This window comes from Musca domestica, unplaced genomic scaffold, assembly GCF_030504385.1.
Source record: "Musca domestica strain aabys unplaced genomic scaffold, Musca_domestica.polishedcontigs.V.1.1 62, whole genome shotgun sequence".
Lineage (NCBI taxonomy): Eukaryota > Metazoa > Arthropoda > Insecta > Diptera > Muscidae > Musca > Musca domestica.
Genome location: NW_026712369.1, coordinates 775,894 through 793,187, shown reverse-complemented (window position 1 = coordinate 793,187; position 17,294 = coordinate 775,894). Strand labels below are relative to the sequence as shown.

Here is a 17,294-nt window from a genome sequence, read left to right as displayed (position 1 = left end):
GTTTCAGGACATTTGGAGTCGATCCAGCGATGTCCCTTCGTCCATGTCCGTCTGTCTGGCTGGTGCACACGATAACTCTCAAAGGGAGCATCCGATTTGATCCAAACTTGGTACATCGTAATATTATTATCAAACATAGGTCGAGTTCGAAGATGGGCAATATCGGAACCCTCCTTTTGATACCTCCCCCTTAAAATGTTGAAATTTTCAAAGAAAATAATTTTGCTGCACAGAAAGAGAAATGATAATCCGATTTTGCTCCAACTTTGCAAATCATAATATTTGCATCAGTGCTAGGTCAGGTGCGAAAATGGGCAATATCTGTTAAATAATGCAAAAATACCTTGTCTTTTTGGGCCAAATCCGTTTCAGGATATTTGGAGTCCGTCTACCGATGTCCGTCCGTCTCTCTCTCTCTCTCTCTCTGGCTGGTGAGCAAGATAATTCTCGAAGAGAGTATCCGATATGGTCCGAACTTAGTACATCATAATATTATTATCAAACTTAATTCGAGTTCGGAGATGGACAATATTGGTTCACTTCTTCTGGTAACTCCCCCCCAAAAGGCGGACATTTAACCAAAACGATCATAAAAACCGAAATAAGCATCCGATCCTCTTCAAATTATACACATCGCAATATTTTAATTTGGCCAAGGTCTGGTGTGAAGATGGAATACATCGGCTCACTCCTTGTGGTACCTCCCCCACAAAGGGTCACAATTTTGAATAATCATGAAGCTAATAAAACGCGAAATTAATATCCGATTCCATTCAGACTTGGAACATTTCAATATTTCCATCAACACAAGATCCGTTATAAAGATGATAGAGATCGGACCATTTCTTCTGGTACCTCCCCCACAAAGGGTCAAAATTTTGAATATCCAAAACGATCATAAATTCCGATATAGTCATCCGGTTCTTTTCAAATCACATACATCACAATATTTTTATTAACCCAAGGTCTGGATTGAAATTGGAATATATCGGTCCACTTCTTCGGGTACCTCCCCCACAAAGGGTCAAAATTTTAAATATTCATGAATGTCATAAAACGCAAAATTAACATCCGATTCCATTCAGACTTAGCACGTCCCAATATTTTCATAAACACAAGATCTGTTATAAAGATGGTAGAGATCGGATCATTTCTTCGGGTACCTCCCCCACAGAGGGTAAAAATTTTGAATAACCAAAACGATCATAAAATCTGAAATAAGCATCCGATCATCTTCAAATTACATACATCGCAATATTTTAATTAGGCCAAGGTCTGGTGTGGAGATGGAATATATCGGTCCACTCCTTCTGGGACCTCCCCACGAAGGGTCAAATTTTTGAATATCCACGAAACTCATAAAACACGAAATAACCATCCGATTCCATTCAAGCCTGGCACATCTCAATATTTCCATTAACACAAGATCTGTTATAAAGATAGTAGAGATCGGACCATTTCTTCAGGTAACTCCCCCACAAAGGGTCAAAATTTTGAATAACCAAAACGATCATATATTTCGATATAAGCATCCGGATCTTTCCAAATTACACACATCACAATATTTTTATAACCCAAGGTCTGGTGTGAAATTGGAATGTATCGGTCCACTCCTTCTGGTACCTCCCCCACAAAGGATCAAGATTTTGAATATTCATGAAGCTCATAAAACACGAAATTAACATCCGATTCCATTCAGACTTAGCACATCTCAATATTTTTATCAACACAAGATCTGTTGTAAAGAAGGTAGAGATCGGACCATTTCTTCTGGTACCCCCCTACAAAGGGTCAACGTTTTAATTAACCAAAACGATCATTAAATCCCAAATAAGTATCCGGTTCTTTTCAAATCACACACATCACATTATTTTTATTAACCCAATTTCTGGTGTGAAGATGGAATATATCGGTCCACTCCTAATGGTACCTCCCCCACAAAATGTCAAAATGTTGAGTAACCATGAAGCTCATAAAACCCGAAATAAACATCCGATCAACACAATATCTGTTATAAAGATGGTAGAGATCGGACCATTTCTTCAGGTATCTCCCCCTCAAAGGGTCAAAGCTTTGATTAACCAAAACGATCATAAAATCCGAAATAAGCACCCGATCCTCTTCAAATTACACACATCGCAATATTAATTAGGCCAATGTCTGGTGTTGAGATGGAATATATCGGCTCACTCCTTGTGGTACCTCCCCCACAAAGGATCAAAATTTTGAATATTCATGAAGCTCATAAAACACGAAATAACCATCCGATTCCATTCAAACGTGGCAAATCTCAATATTTCCATTAACACAATATCTGTTATAAAGATGGTAGAGATCGGACCATTTCTTCTGGTACCTCCCCCTAAATATTACACGCTTGGTACACAATAAAAGGCAAATCGGACGAAGATATATGTGAGAGCCATATCCAAATCTGAACTGATCTTGATAAAATCTGGCAAAGGTATTTCAGAGCTGTATTTGATATATTTCCCCGAATATCATTGTTACGGAGCGAATATTACGGCTGTGGGGAATAAAAATAACAAATCGGAGGAACAATATATATGGGAGATATAGCTATATCGGAACCGATTTCGATCAAATTTTACATACTTGTTTCTAGGCTCACTTTGGTCGTAAGTGCCAAATTCAATCCGATTTGGGCTAATTTTACACGTTTGGTGGCCAATAAAAAGCAAATCGGAAGAAGATATATATGGGACTTATATCTAAATTTTGACCGATTATCTCCTATTTCAATGGAGTTCACCCTTGGGTCAAACAAATGCTTTGTGCAAATTTTCATCTGGATCGGACAATAAATGCGACCTGTACTTGGTTTACAAAAATACATAGACAGACAGACGGACGGACGAACATGCATAAATCGACTCAGAATGTGATTCTATGCAGATCATCAAAAGGAACTATGGGTCTATCTCGTTTCCTTTTGCCTGTTACAAACAAATGCACCAAGACATAATACCCTGACCACCTTGTGGTGTAGGGTATAAATATTGCGACAGATGTGCCAAGTCTAAATGGAATCGGATGTTAATTTGGCCTTTTGTGAGCTTCATGGGTACTCAAAATTTCAATATTTTGTGGAGGAGCTACCAGAAGGAGTGGACCGATGTATTCACCCTTCACACCAGACCATGGGTTACTACAAATAGTAGGATGTGTGAAATTTGAAGACAATCGGACTCTTGCATCACATTTTATGAGAGTTGTAATTATTCAAAATGTTGACCATTTGTGGGGGAGGTACTTGATGGAGTGGATCGATATTGTCCATTTTCACACTTGACCTAGTACTGACGCAAATTTTAGGATATGCAAAGTTGGAGCAAAATCGGATTATCGATTCACTTTCTGTGCAAAAAATATATTTTTTAAACATTTCGACCTTTTGTGGGGGAGGTACCAAAAGGAGTGGACCAATATTGCCCATCTCCGAACTCGATCTAAGTTTGACAAAAATATTACGATGTACCCAATTTGGACCAAATCGGATACTCCCTTCGAGAGTTATCGTGCGAACCAGCCAGACAGACAGACGGACGGACGGACGGACATCGCTAGATCGACTCTAAATGTTCTGAAACGGATTTGGTCCAAAGAGACCTAGGGTCTAAAACCGTTATTTCGACTAGGCACGTTTTGGCCGTATCAAATGATATATACCCTCTGTAGCCATATGGCTGAGGGTATAACAAGTAAGCAAAGGCTATATTCGTGAATTTTTTGGAAGATTTCGTTTTTGAAACAATATCAAAGAGCCCTGCCCAGATGTTACCCTTAGGGTTTTGACCCGGGGAATTTGGCTCATATTTACGCAATCGGTCGTATTGTTAGGTACCCAAAAAAAAAAAATCACATGAAAATTGTGGTCCATTTTACAGCTAAATCGAATCCAATGGACATCCAAAAATGCTAGACCTCTTCCCTGTACTTAACCTCTCTTCTGTACGAAATTCCGTTTCGATTGGTTTTCAATTGTGGCCTATAGAGAGATTATAAAATTAGAAAAATTTTAACTTTCTTAGTCCATTTATACCCCTACTAAATGTACATCTTAAGGACAATAGGCTTAAATACTTATTTTTCTGCGGATTTCTTAAATTTTATCCTTTTCTGGCAAGATACCATTCCGAATTGATGGGAATTGTGAAAATCGGCCAAGCGGTTCTTAACTTATAATCAGAATAAATTAGATGTATTTCTTTTACATATATACATTGTTCCTATTTTGCTATATATCCGATTTCATGCCTATCAGCATCACGAAGTGCCCTTTAAATGTATTTCTGATTTGGTTGGGATTAAAAATATACGGGGTTTAATGGAAATTTTCGTATTTTCTTACATAAAAGTTGGGGTATACTTTGCCAGCTATTATTGTCCGATGGCCCAATTTGGTAGGCTTCTGCCCAGTTCTAAACTCTAAATCCATGTAAATTTTCGCGTCGATTGTTTCATAATTAAGGCCTATAGAGCAATTGCAAAATCAGGAATTTTTTCTGTTTTTGGTCCATTTCAACCCCTAAATATTTATACCCTACACCACAAGGTGGTCAGGGTATTATGTCTTTGTGCATTTGTTTGTAACAGGCAAAAGGAAACGAGATAGACCCATAGTTCCTTTTGATGATCTGCATAGAATCACATTCTGAGTCGATTTATGCATGTCCGGCCGTCCGTCTGTCTGTCAACGTATTTTTGTAAACCAAGTACAGGTCGCATTTATTGTCCGATCCAGATGAAAATTTGCACAAATCATTTGTTTGACCTAGGAACGAACTCTATTGAAATTGAAGGTAATCGTTCAAAATTTAGATATATCTCCCATATTAAACTTCGTCCGATTTGCCTTTTATTGTGCACCAAACGTGTAATATCAGTCCGAATAGTATGGAATTTTGCACGTACGATCAGATTGGACCTGAAAATATGTATGCCAAAATTGATCGAAATCGGTTCAGATATAGCTATAGCTCCCATATATATTGTTCATCCGATTTGTTATTTTGGTCCTCCGCAGCCGTAATATGCACTCTGTAACAACAATATTTGGGGAAATATATCAAATACAGCTCAGAAATACATTTCCTAAATTTTATCGAGATCGGTTTAGATTTGGATATAGCTCCCATATATATCTTCGTCCGATTAGCCTTTTATTGTGCACCAAACGTGTAATATCTTTCCGAATAGTATGGAATTTTGCACGTACGATCAGATTGGACCTGAAAATGAGTATACCCAATTTGATCGAAATCGGTTCAGATATAGCTATAGCTCCCATATATATTGTTCATCCGATTTGTTATTTTTGTCCTCCGCAGCCGTAATATGCACTTTGTAACTACAAAATTTGGGCAAATATATCAAATACAGCTCAGAAATATCTTTGCCAAATTTTATCGAGATCGGTTAAGATTTGGATATAGCTCACATATATAACTTCGTACGATTTCGCGTTAATTGTGCACCAAACGTCTAATATTTGCCCAAATGGGATGAAATTTTGCACTTACGACCCAATTGAGTCTAGAAGCTAGTATGTCAAATTTGTTGAAGATCGGTTCAGATATAGCTATAGCTCCCATATATATTGTTCATCCGATTTGTTATTTTGGTCCTCCGCAGCCGTAATATGCACTCTGTAACAACAATATTTGGGGAAATATATCAAATACAGTTCAGAAATACATTTCCTAAATTTTATCGAGATCGGTTCAAATTTCAATATATAGCTCCCATATATAACTTAGTCCGATTTACCTTTGATAGCGCACTAAACGTCTAATATTTGCCCAAATGGGATGGAATTTGGAACTTACGACCGAATTGAGTCTAGAAGCTAGTACGTCAAATTTGTTGAAGATCGGTTCTGATATAGCTATAGCTCCCATATATATTGTTCATCCGATTTGTTATATTTGTTACCCACAGCTGTAATATGCACTCCGTAACAACGATATTCAGGAAAATATATCAAATACAGCTCAGAAATATCTTTGCAAAATTTTATCGAGATCTATATTATTATCCGATTTCAAAATTCAATTGTGCACCAAATGGGCAATACAAGTCCGAATTTAAGAGATACAAATGCTTCGGCATATTTTATCCTTTGAACTTTAAATTATAATCATAATCATGGCGTGTATGATTGAATTCTCCCATAAAAACTGTGGAGCTCTACTAAATTAGCAAAGTGGTGTAGGGTATCATAAAGTCGGCCCCGCCCGACTTTTAGACTTTTTTTTACTGGTTTTTATTTTCTATTCTGACCCTAACCCTAATCCCATCTAAATTTTTAATTTCGTGAGGATCGGCCTATAATTGCGACCAGTAGCTTGATTACAAATTAACATGGACAAACGGTTCCTATGTGGGTGACCAATATTTCGAGGTGTTACATAATTTTTGACTCAATCAAACTTATAATAGCCCCCCACACCTAGTGTTGTAGGGTATAAAAAGTCTTCTTTGAATTCCAAATTTATTCCCCATCTTTAAATAAAAAACAGTATTATTTTCTATTAGTTTTTAATGTTATTTAAAACATTTAGTTTTAGTTTATTTTTTTAGCATTTTTTTTTCTGAATAAAATTAAGTGCAATTTTAATTTGTTTTTTTTTTTTTTTTTTTGAAAATAATTTAAAAAATAATACTTTTTTGTGTGTATAGCGTAAGAGTAGTGATGTAAAAAAATTAATAAAAATTTTAGTATTTTCTAAATGTTTTTTTTAACTAAAAAGAGTCCAATTTGTTAGGCATACAGTGGACTTACAAATATTTGTATAGATATACGGTAAGTAATTGCAGATTCTATGGGACTAACAACAAATCTTTTATAAAACAAATTTTTTATATAGTACACAAAGGTCGGGAATCCTCCAAGTGTTATTACTTTTGATATATCGAAATGATATAGGTATTTTCTTCTTAAAACCGATTTGGCCTTTATTTGTTTGGGGGGAGTTACATTTTTTCTCCTTTCCTTTTTTCTTGTATTGCAATAAATAAACCTTTCAAACATAATCTGCATCATCCACTGCCTTTTGAAATAGAAATAATTTAAAACTTATAGCATAAATTGTTTTTAAATACATAATTTTACATTTCGCCATTCAAATATAATATGTTTTCATAATAAATAGTAATTTCTTTTTTTTTATTCGATAAAATGTCTTTGAGATTCTGTGTTGTGTTGGTTTTCAAAAATAGTTTTTTGGAACAATTTTTTAATTTATCCAAAATAAAGCACTTTAAAGGCATAATTATTTGTTTTTTTAGTTATCTTGGGGGATTATATTTTGATTAGTTTGCTATTAGTTTTTGTTTTCTATTTGTTGTTAAGTTACTATTCAAATTCAACACTCATACCGTATTCGCATCATTTAGGGGTCCAATTTTTGTATTTCCTTTAAAAATCGAAGACGTAATAAAATTCGATTCTAGATAATCATGGAGTTTTTTTGGCAATGTCATCTACATTTATGGAATAATTTCAAATCGCTCTACATTTCGAAATTTTGTATATTCCCAAAGATACATTTAAAATACTGCCTAATTGCTATGAAGCTTGAGAACATTTGAATTTAGATAATCATAATTGTGAACTATTCAAGAAATTTTACATAAGAGCTTAACGATTAATTTCTAAGTACAAGAAATAAAAATATTTTTAAAATACTTTTAATTTTTTTTAAGATAAGGAGAGTCGCGGAGATCACATATGATCATAAGATGTTTTTAATATTTCCAAAGCTGTACAGAGCAGGATTTTAAAAAATACTTCATGATTATTTGATTTAATTTCCTTGAATTTAGATTTTTTTAAATATTTTCGAGGATAGTTTATTTTAACTCGTATTTATTAAAAAGCAGAACCCTGAATTGGTAAAAATACCTTAAAATTTTTCCAAGACCATAAGGCTGTTTAGAACCTGCGAAAATCTACTAATTTTGCAATTTTTTTCGATAGCATAAAGGAAAAATCGGCTATTGTAGTAAAAACTTTTATTTGAATTTCCAAAATGCATACCTAGAAATAAAAAATAAATCTAGAAATTGAACTTTTTTAAAAACATTTCGATGCCTATGTGAAGCTGTAGAAATTTATATATTTTTAAGAATTTGTCCCTGGACATATATAACTCTACAGAGATGATATTTTGCTAATATTTAAAAGGTCATACGAACTCCAGGAAACGTAAATTTCTTAATTTTTTTAGGCTATGTAAATCTCAAGCTTCCTGAATCTTCATTGTAATATTTTCAAGGCTTCCTTATGGCCAGAAAATCTTAGATTTGTTACGGGTATTTTCAGAGCTATCGCAAGCTGTAAATGGTGTATTTTTTTCCAAAGTCCATGTGAAGGAAGGGAAAATTTTTTATATTTTCATTTTTTAAAAAATTTCAGGCTATTTTAATCTTCCGATCAATGGAATTTTTTTTTACTATTTTCAAGCCTTTCTTATGGCCAGAAAATGTTGAAACTCGAGCTGAAAAGTTAGACAAAAAAATGTAAGGCTATTTAAATGTCCACAAGCGTGGACTTTTTAAGAATTTTCCCAAGTCGATATGAAGTTCCTTGAGAGTGGATTTTCAAGATAATTCTAAGGTAGTAAGAAAGCTTCGTACTTAATACTTCATAAGAATACTTAAATTTTCAAGGTTATCTGAAGCCCTGGAATCTATGGATTTTATTAGCATATATGCTAGGCTATCCGAATTTTACATTTCCACGTCTAACGGAAGGTCAGAAAATGTGTATTTTTTTTAAGAATAATTTTAAGGCTATCAGAAGCCCAAGGAATTACGTATATTTTTTTCAGATCTTTTTTAATATTTTCTGAAAAGATTGGATGTTTTTAAAGAATTTTTCAAAGGGCATTTAAAAGTCTATAAGCTTGGACTTTTTTGTGGAATTTTCCCAAGTTCGAGTGAAGTGTTCCTTAAGCATGGATCATTTCCAAGGCAGTAAGAAAGCATCATAAGCGTGGGTTTTTAAGAATACTTCCATTTTCAAGATCATTTGAAGCCCATGAAGCATAGGTTTTTGAGAATGAGGCTATAATCTGAGACTCAGGAAGTATGGATTCTATAAAAATATTTGCTAGGCTGCCCGAGTTGCAAAATAATTCCAAGGCTACTGGATGTCCAAAAAATGTGGATAAGCCCAGGGAACTTTGATCGTTTAAGAATATTTCCCAGGTTATCTGAAGCTTCTTGAGTCTGTTTTTTTTTTTTTTTTGAAGAATATTTCCAAGGCTATCCGAAGCCAGATGGTGGTATAGAAAATGTTTCCCAGCAATCAAAATCCCGGGAAACGATATGTTTTTAAGAATATTTCCAAGGATATCTCAAGCTGTGGAAACGTGATGGGTTCAAAGAATATTTCAAAAGATATCCAAAGCCCAGGAAACGGGGATTTTTTATGAAAATATCCGAATTCTAGAATATATCCAAGGCTACTGGATGACAACAAAGTGTGAATTTTTAAGAATGATTTTAATGCTATCTGAAGTCCAAGGAACCTAGATCGTTTAAGAATATTTCTAAGGTTATCAGAAGCTCCGTAAGCCTGAATTTTTAAGAATTTTTCCAAGGCTATGTAAAGTGTAGAAAACGTTGGTTTTTAAGAATATTTCCCAGGCTATTCGAAGCCCACGAAACGTGGTGGTTTAGAAAATGTTTCCTAGCAATCAAAAACCCAGAAATCGTTGAGATTTTAAGAATATTTTCTATTCCATCTCAAGCTATGGAAAAGACGGGATTTTTGTATAAATGTTCCCAAGGCTACCTGAGAGCCAGGAACTGGAGGTTTTATAAGAATATATGCAAGGCTATTTGAAGTCCAGGTAATACAGACTTTTTTAGAATCTATCTAAAATCCAGGAAACGTTATTTTTTTAAGATTTTTCAAATGTATCAGTAGCACTACATCTTGGACGTTTTTTGAAATATCTTAGGTTATATTAAAACCCAGAACCGTAGGTTCTTGAAAATTTTTGCAAGTAGTCAACTTTTTAATACTCCCTGAAAGGCTCTCTGAAATTTGAAAATCCTAGTTTTTAACAATATTCCCAGTGGACCTTATAAGATTTTGTATCAGGAATTACTTAAAAATTATATCAAAAGATGTCTGTAGGGTTTTTAAAATATGCCGAAGCATATCATTGGATTTGTGATATATTTAAGAATTATCTAAAAACAATGACTCTAGAATCTCGGCGTTTTAAGGAAATTTTCGATCTGAGGTGCTAGAGTCGCATATTTTTAAAGAGGCGTTTCAAGTCCCCTGAAGGAATTTTTGCACGGGTCTATGGGCAATTCAAATTTTTCCAATAATATTTCAAGGTTATTTCCAAGTTTATTATTTTCGATTTGTCGAAAACATCTTCAAACCCCAAATATTCAACTGTCGTAGCATTGCCATAATCCTTAAGATAGCTTAAGTCATCGTAGAGGAACAAAGGAGTTTTAGGTTGACTCAGTTCGATTTTGGCGATTATGCTTCTTTGTTGTTCCTTTACGAAGAAGCCAGCCGATGACTTAAGCCCGTCATGCCAAATACAACCCATTCATGGTTTTGTATCTTGAAAAATTGATACACTACCTGAGAGCACTAACTGTTACGAAAGCAGAAACAATTCTATGGAACGTGAAATGTAAACGATTTATAAAACAATGTTTTCATGAAGTATTTCCTATCTACTAAATTCCCAAATGTTTTTTTTTTTTGCAATTATTTTTAAAATCTATACATTACGGCAATTAGATGTTTAATATAAATATATGCATGAGATTGGAATCATATGCATATGATTCCTTCTATAACGATGTGTATGTATTCGAGACCCTTCATACGTCTGTCTTATATATTATAACATCTTTAATAATTGTCTATAACTAAATGTTTTGAGAGATTTATTATTGATAATTATCCAATGGTCCAAACTCTTTAATATTCACTTTGATAATATCAGACATTTGATATAAATATGGATTTTAAAATGATTTCTCTTTCTCCTGGTATAATTTCGTTCGGAAATACAAAAACTGGTAGTTCACCTAAAAACGCATCTTACAATTTATAGTCATTGGAATTCTATACTTGTCATTATACACTACATGTAGAGAGATATCACGTCCTTATTATAATTTATTTGGCTTAAGATATTTGCTAATCATAGAATAAATTAATAAAAAAAATCAATATTTATATATAAAAAAAGTTGTAAAATTATTAAAAAAAAAAGAAATCAAACTACATAATTAGTTGGAATTATTTTTTATGTAACATGATGTAATGATTATGATGATGTATAAAATATATAAAACAATAGGCAAGTTGATAAAACGGGAAGGAGACCACAGGACAACAGAATTCAGATATTCATAAGGGACGATTCGCTTTCACAGCCTATTCAAACATTTTAAAATTGGTTGATCTCTTTAAAGGGCATTTATAGATTCAAGAGCCCTTTAAAATTCCTCCAGATAAAATATACCTTTTTCAATTGAAAAATAAACTCTTTCAAGGTTTTCCATTAATGGAAGACATGTCCCTTCATAGGCCACTTTAAGGTTATTCTATGAAGACAGGGTAAGGGTATATGAAGACGTAGTTTACAGTAATTTAAAAAAAATATATATTTAGAGGTCATCTATAATATGAAGACCTTATTAAATGACATTTAAAAAGGTCCCCTATTGATAGAAGAAGACCCAAATGTAGAGATTTTAAAGATTGGCGCCTCTGTTAATTATGGATATCCTCTTCAAAGAGATTCTTTAGATAACAGTTCCATGGATAAAATAGTTCCATAAGCCTTTTATAGGCAGAATGTCGCTAAACAGCCTATATTTCCATAAAAAAAACATTTCTTGAATGATCTTCTATTCATAAAACATCCAGGAAGAGGATTTCTATACAGGCTGAGATGAAAAAACTGAGTAACTTTGGACATTCCAACAGAACTCACCACTCGCCACCCAAGAATGGTTACAAAATGAGGTTCTCGCTTCATTTCCAGCGCACAATGGCCTCCAAAATCTCTGGATACCAATCCGTTGGACTACTGTGTCTGGAGTACTTTGTAAGGCAAGGTTGGCACTAAAAAATGGAATGGGCCAAAATAACGCAGAGCAACATTCGGGCAGCGTGTGACGGTTTCATTGACTGTTTGAAGGCCATAATTCGTGCCAAAGTTGACCAATTCCAACAAATCCAAATGTATTCTAAAATTTGATGATATTTCCGACAAAATTATGGTGTTTGGCTTTGTTGCAGTTTTTTTTATCTCACCCCGATATTTCCATAAAACATTTCTTAAATGAAAAATATATGTAATTAAATTTACTGACTTCCATGACTTCAAACTTCACAAGAAGACTAAAGCTGCAAGTACATAAAAAGCTTGAAGTCAAGGCTAGGCATATTAATGTCAAGTTATAATGGACAACGACGGCAGGATTTTAGTGCGACTCTGTACTCCCTTTGTGAAATATCACAAAATATGCCTAGCCATGACTTCAAGTTTCTTATGTACTTGCAGCTTAACTGTTTTAGAAATAGGCTAGAGAAATATTCCTTGTCCTCATAAAAAAAATATTTTATAGGTCCAACATTTTATATTGTAGAAATTACCACCAGGAACCGTGGTAATTCAGCCAGATGTCTACACCTGGTAATACGAATTATGATGAATAGTCCTGGTAATATTGAGTTTTGCTTTTTAGGCTTGAGCAAAAGACAAAAGAAACCTCTATACAAAGTTTCGGAGAAAATATATGCAAAGCAAGTCTCATCTTATAAAACCGTGCCGATGATGGGCAGAAGATCGATTTAAGCAATTTATATAGTTCAAACACCTGTCGCAGCCTTCAATACTGAAATCTTTACAATTCCGTAGATACGGAAGTTCAATAGCCAAAAAGGAGCAGCTACGGTTTGAGACAGCCAGGCGTACAGTACTATGCTATTTTGTGGATGGATAGTCAGGCCCTTATCTATTAACTATGGCTTTTCCCGTAGCTAGAACTTTTTATAAATTCTATTGTCTGAAAGCAGCCTTTTTTGTCAGAGCCTTTGCTCTTAGATAGGCGACACGTTTGGATCGCAAATTTAAATTTAAAATCGGGAGTTAAAACTAAACTTAGGCTATACCAAATGAGAATCGGAGATGCCAAATTAAAGTGAAATCTCTGAGATATGGAGTCTAAAACCTTTAATATATGGAACATCGAGGGACAGCGTTCTTTATGAGACAATTCGAAATCGAATTGAGAATTTTTGGATGGAATGTTTGCATCCACTGAGGAACTAAAATCGGGCACTGATATTGAGAGCTTTGTTAGACTGTGGATTTTAATCTCAAACATCCTTAGGGTGGTAACATAAAATCTCCATCTTCTTGGCAAAGGATATAAAAACCGAAAATATTTGAGGTTATGGTCATTTTGGATTTTTGAGGTTAAGAAAAAATTGGAACTTTTTTGTAATTTTGAATTTTTGTCCTGTTTTCATTGGAATGAAACATGATGCTTTATAAATTTTCAATGAAAAAATATATTAAAATGGTATTGAAACAAATTCAGAGTTTTTGAGGTTATTCTTTGGATTTTTTAGTTTATGAAGAATTAATTTATTATTCAGCTTATCTTCCTTTAATGATGCGAAATATGATGTCAGATACTTTGCAATAATAAAAAAATTGAAATTTTTAATAAAAATCTTGCTTGTATTCGAGTTTATCGTAACATTTTGATTTTTGAGGTTATGTTGAATCAGAAATATTTGTGGTTTTCCTTCAATTCGGAAATTATCGTCTATTTTTATTGAGATGATACATAATAACTGAGAAAAGTTCAATATAAAAATACAAAATTGTATTTTTTAAGAAAATTTGAGTTTGGCGGTTTTGAGGTTATGAAGATTTTTTTAACTTCAATTTTTTTTCTTGAAATGTGCCAAAGTTTTATGTCGAAAGCTTTGCAATTAACAAATCATTTATAAAAATATGAATTGTTAATAAAATTCCGTTTGTATTTGAGTTTGTTTTAACACTTTGATTTTTGAGGTTATGTCGAATTATAAAAATTTACAGTTTTTTCCACAATTTTGAACTGTTCTTCTATTTATGGGGTGAGGCATAATGTGCGACGAATTTTCAATGAAAAAAAATGCAAAATAGTATTTTGAAATAAAATTTGTGGTTATGGTATTTTGGATTATTAAGGTTATGTCGAATTTTTAAATTTTCAACTTTTTCCTTTGACTGAGAGCCAAATATTGATTTCGATGCTTGATGTGTGACAAAAGTTCAAAAAAATATAAAAAATAGTATTTTTAAAGAAATTTTAGGTTGGGTTTCAATTTTCCTTCTGATGTCAGACACTTTGCAATTAACAAATCATTTATAAAAACATGAATTTCGAATGACAATTAAATTGCATTTGAGTTTGTGTCGGCATATCGAATTTTGAGGCTATGTCGAATTATAAAAATTTGTTTATTTATTCTTTAATTTTAAACTTTACAATTAACAAATCATTTATAAAACATGATTTTTAATTGAAATTCAACTTGTATTTGATTTTGAAGTCGCATTTTGATTTTTGAGGTTATGTCGAATTATAAAAATTTACATTTTTTTCCACAATGTCTGACAAATTTTCAATGAAAAAAAAAAAATACAAAACAGTATTTTCAAATAAAAATTGAGGTTATAGCCATCTTGAATTTGAGTTGGTGATGACATTTTCATGTTTAAGGTTATGTCGAATTATAAAAATTTGCCGTTTTTTCCTCAATTTTGAACTTTTCTTCTATTTATGGGGTGAGACCATAAAGTCTCACAAATTTTCAATGAAAAAAAAAAATACAGAATAGTATTTTCTAATAAAATTTGAGGTTATGAACATTTTTGGATTTTTTGAGGTTATGCAGATTTTTTTTAAATCTCCATCTTTTCTTCTCTTTGTGAAGTTTGATGCTTTACAATTAAAAAAAAAATAAAAAAAAATATGTTCTTTCTTAGTTTCAGCTCATATTTGCGTTGGTGATGATATTTTAATTTTTGAGGTTATGTGAAATTAGAAAAAAAAGTCGAATCTTCTCCTTAGATTAGCAAACATTGAAGTCCAAAATAATTTCCAAATACTTTTTAAGTTTTTTTTTTAAATATTTCAAACATTTCGAGATTTTCCTTAATTTCTCCTTTTTTATTTCCAAATTCTTTTTAAGTTTTTTCTCAAATATTTCAAACATTTCGAGATTTTCCTACTCTTTTATTTCTTTAAATTTTGTTGGAACGCTTAATGGTCAGACCCATGGGAAAGGCTTCAATGTGTTGCCTAAACCAAGAGCTGCTGCTGCTACCCTTGCTTGCATTTTTATCATTGGCCAGCAAAAATTTCGAATCATTAAAATCCCTGGCCGAAGAAGAACAACAATACTTATCGGAACAAAATCTACAGTTGTTATAGTAATTCACTGAATTACCACCATACGATGATGATGATGATGATGGTAGAACCACACCATAGTCCTCATCTTCCATGAGAATTTTCGAGGATTTCTGATCGTAACGCAAATAGAGAGTCAAACAAACAAATAACAAAAAGAGTAGAATACACGTGGCACCACTGGCAATACTGGCCTTTTCCAAAATCGGACGTGGACGTTTGGGTTGATAGCTGCCATCCAATTCTTTGTACTCACACCGAGGTCCCATATAGCCAATAGCACACTCACAATTATACATAATGGAATCGCCAATTTTCACCGTAAAACAGGTGGCCTCATTCAAACAATACCAGGCATCGAAATTTGCTGGACACTTAAAGGTTGGAAATGTGATATTGGGCCTGGGTGTGGTGGTTGTGGTCGTTGTTGTTGTCGTTGTGGTGGAGGTTGTGGTTGTGTCTCTGGTGGTACTGCTACTTGTGGTATGCAAAGAAGTAGTGGTAATGGGTATTTTAGTGGATGTGGGAGCAGCAATGGATGATGGCCTTGGCTTGGGCAGAGAACGACTAGAACAAGCCATGGTCAGGGGGGCCATATGGAATATGGTTACAATGAGAGCGCCTACAAACAATAATCGGGGTTTATTTAATAAAAATTTCGTTAGGGTAAACATTTTGCTGGATGAGAGAATGGGAAGAAAAATGGAATGAAAATTCTACAAAAGTCTTATAAAGAAAATACTCCTGGATAATACAGCTGCTGTAACAATGTATTTGTTGCTATTGTTATACTACTATTTGGTTTGTGTTATGTAAGCAATAAATACAATTTTTTAAAAATTTCAATATTTTCTATCCTTTCTTTGAGGCTATAAAATAATATTTTATATATTTTATTTTTAAACAATTATTTCAATATTTTCCTTCTTGGTTTTATATTAAAAATCGGATATTTAATAAATAATATTTTTAAAATTATTTCAATATTTGGTGTATTTACTTGAGAACGTATGTTGTTTGTGGGGGGGCTGGGGTCTTAACTACTCTTCGTAATTTTCAAAAATTGTCAAAAAATACTAACAAAACATTTTAAGACATCTAAAAAATATATTTATCACAATTTTTTTATATGAAAATTAAAATTCAAATAAATTAAATATTTATGTCTTTAATTAAAATTGAAATTAAAACACATCTAAAAATTAATGAATAATCGAAAATCTTATTTGGATCTTAGTATTACAAATTGTAATCTTATCACGTTTTTTTGCTCTTAAACACAATATTCTAATCTTTAGTCCCGTGACGTGATGGATATTCTTCCTTGAAATATTGACTGAGAATTTATTTCCTCAAATAAGTCGTTGTTGGTTCTATTCCATCCTTCGTTGAATGCCAGTAAAACAAATTCTTGATGATTTCCTGTTGTGGGGGAGGGGAGAAAAAAAAAAGAAAAATATTAATATCTTGTCCAAAAATCCCCCACAATTTTGCTAGGGTGCTGCTGCAAGAAAAATACAAATTAGAATATGAATAAATTATGGATTTTTTAAAAGGCAAATAGATCATAAATATTTATATATTTAGGAGATTCTCGCTGTTTTAAAATAAATAACAAGTAGTGGTCGTGAATTACCCTCGTTTTCTTCTTCAAAAACTGATATTTACTTTATATTAGGAGGAATATTTATACCCTACACCATGGTACAATAAAATCAAGGTAGGGCTATTTTAATTTGATTTTGATTTGATTCTTGGCTTAATATGTCAACATTATTTGTTTATGTCTTTGTTTTCTTTTC

The 17,294-nt window shown here is 32.9% G+C and overlaps 2 protein-coding genes across 2 annotated transcripts in view; both read right to left on the bottom strand.

Moving 5' to 3' along the window:
- Positions 1-15,072: 15,072 nt before the first annotated feature.
- LOC101897573 (protein spitz) lies at positions 15,073-16,609 on the bottom strand. The gene has a single exon (XM_005182390.3). The coding sequence runs from the start codon at positions 16,164-16,166 to the stop codon at positions 15,324-15,326; it is 843 nt and encodes a 280-aa protein (XP_005182447.1). The 5' UTR covers positions 16,167-16,609; the 3' UTR covers positions 15,073-15,323.
- Positions 16,610-16,692: 83 nt separating this feature from the next.
- LOC101897747 (DNA-binding protein RFXANK) overlaps positions 16,693-17,294 on the bottom strand; it is an 87,901-nt gene continuing 87,299 nt past the window's right edge. Inside the window, exon 6 of the transcript XR_009343856.1 lies at positions 16,693-16,914. The gene's annotated coding sequence lies outside the window, so the exon portion shown is untranslated. The remainder of the gene's footprint in view (positions 16,915-17,294) is intronic.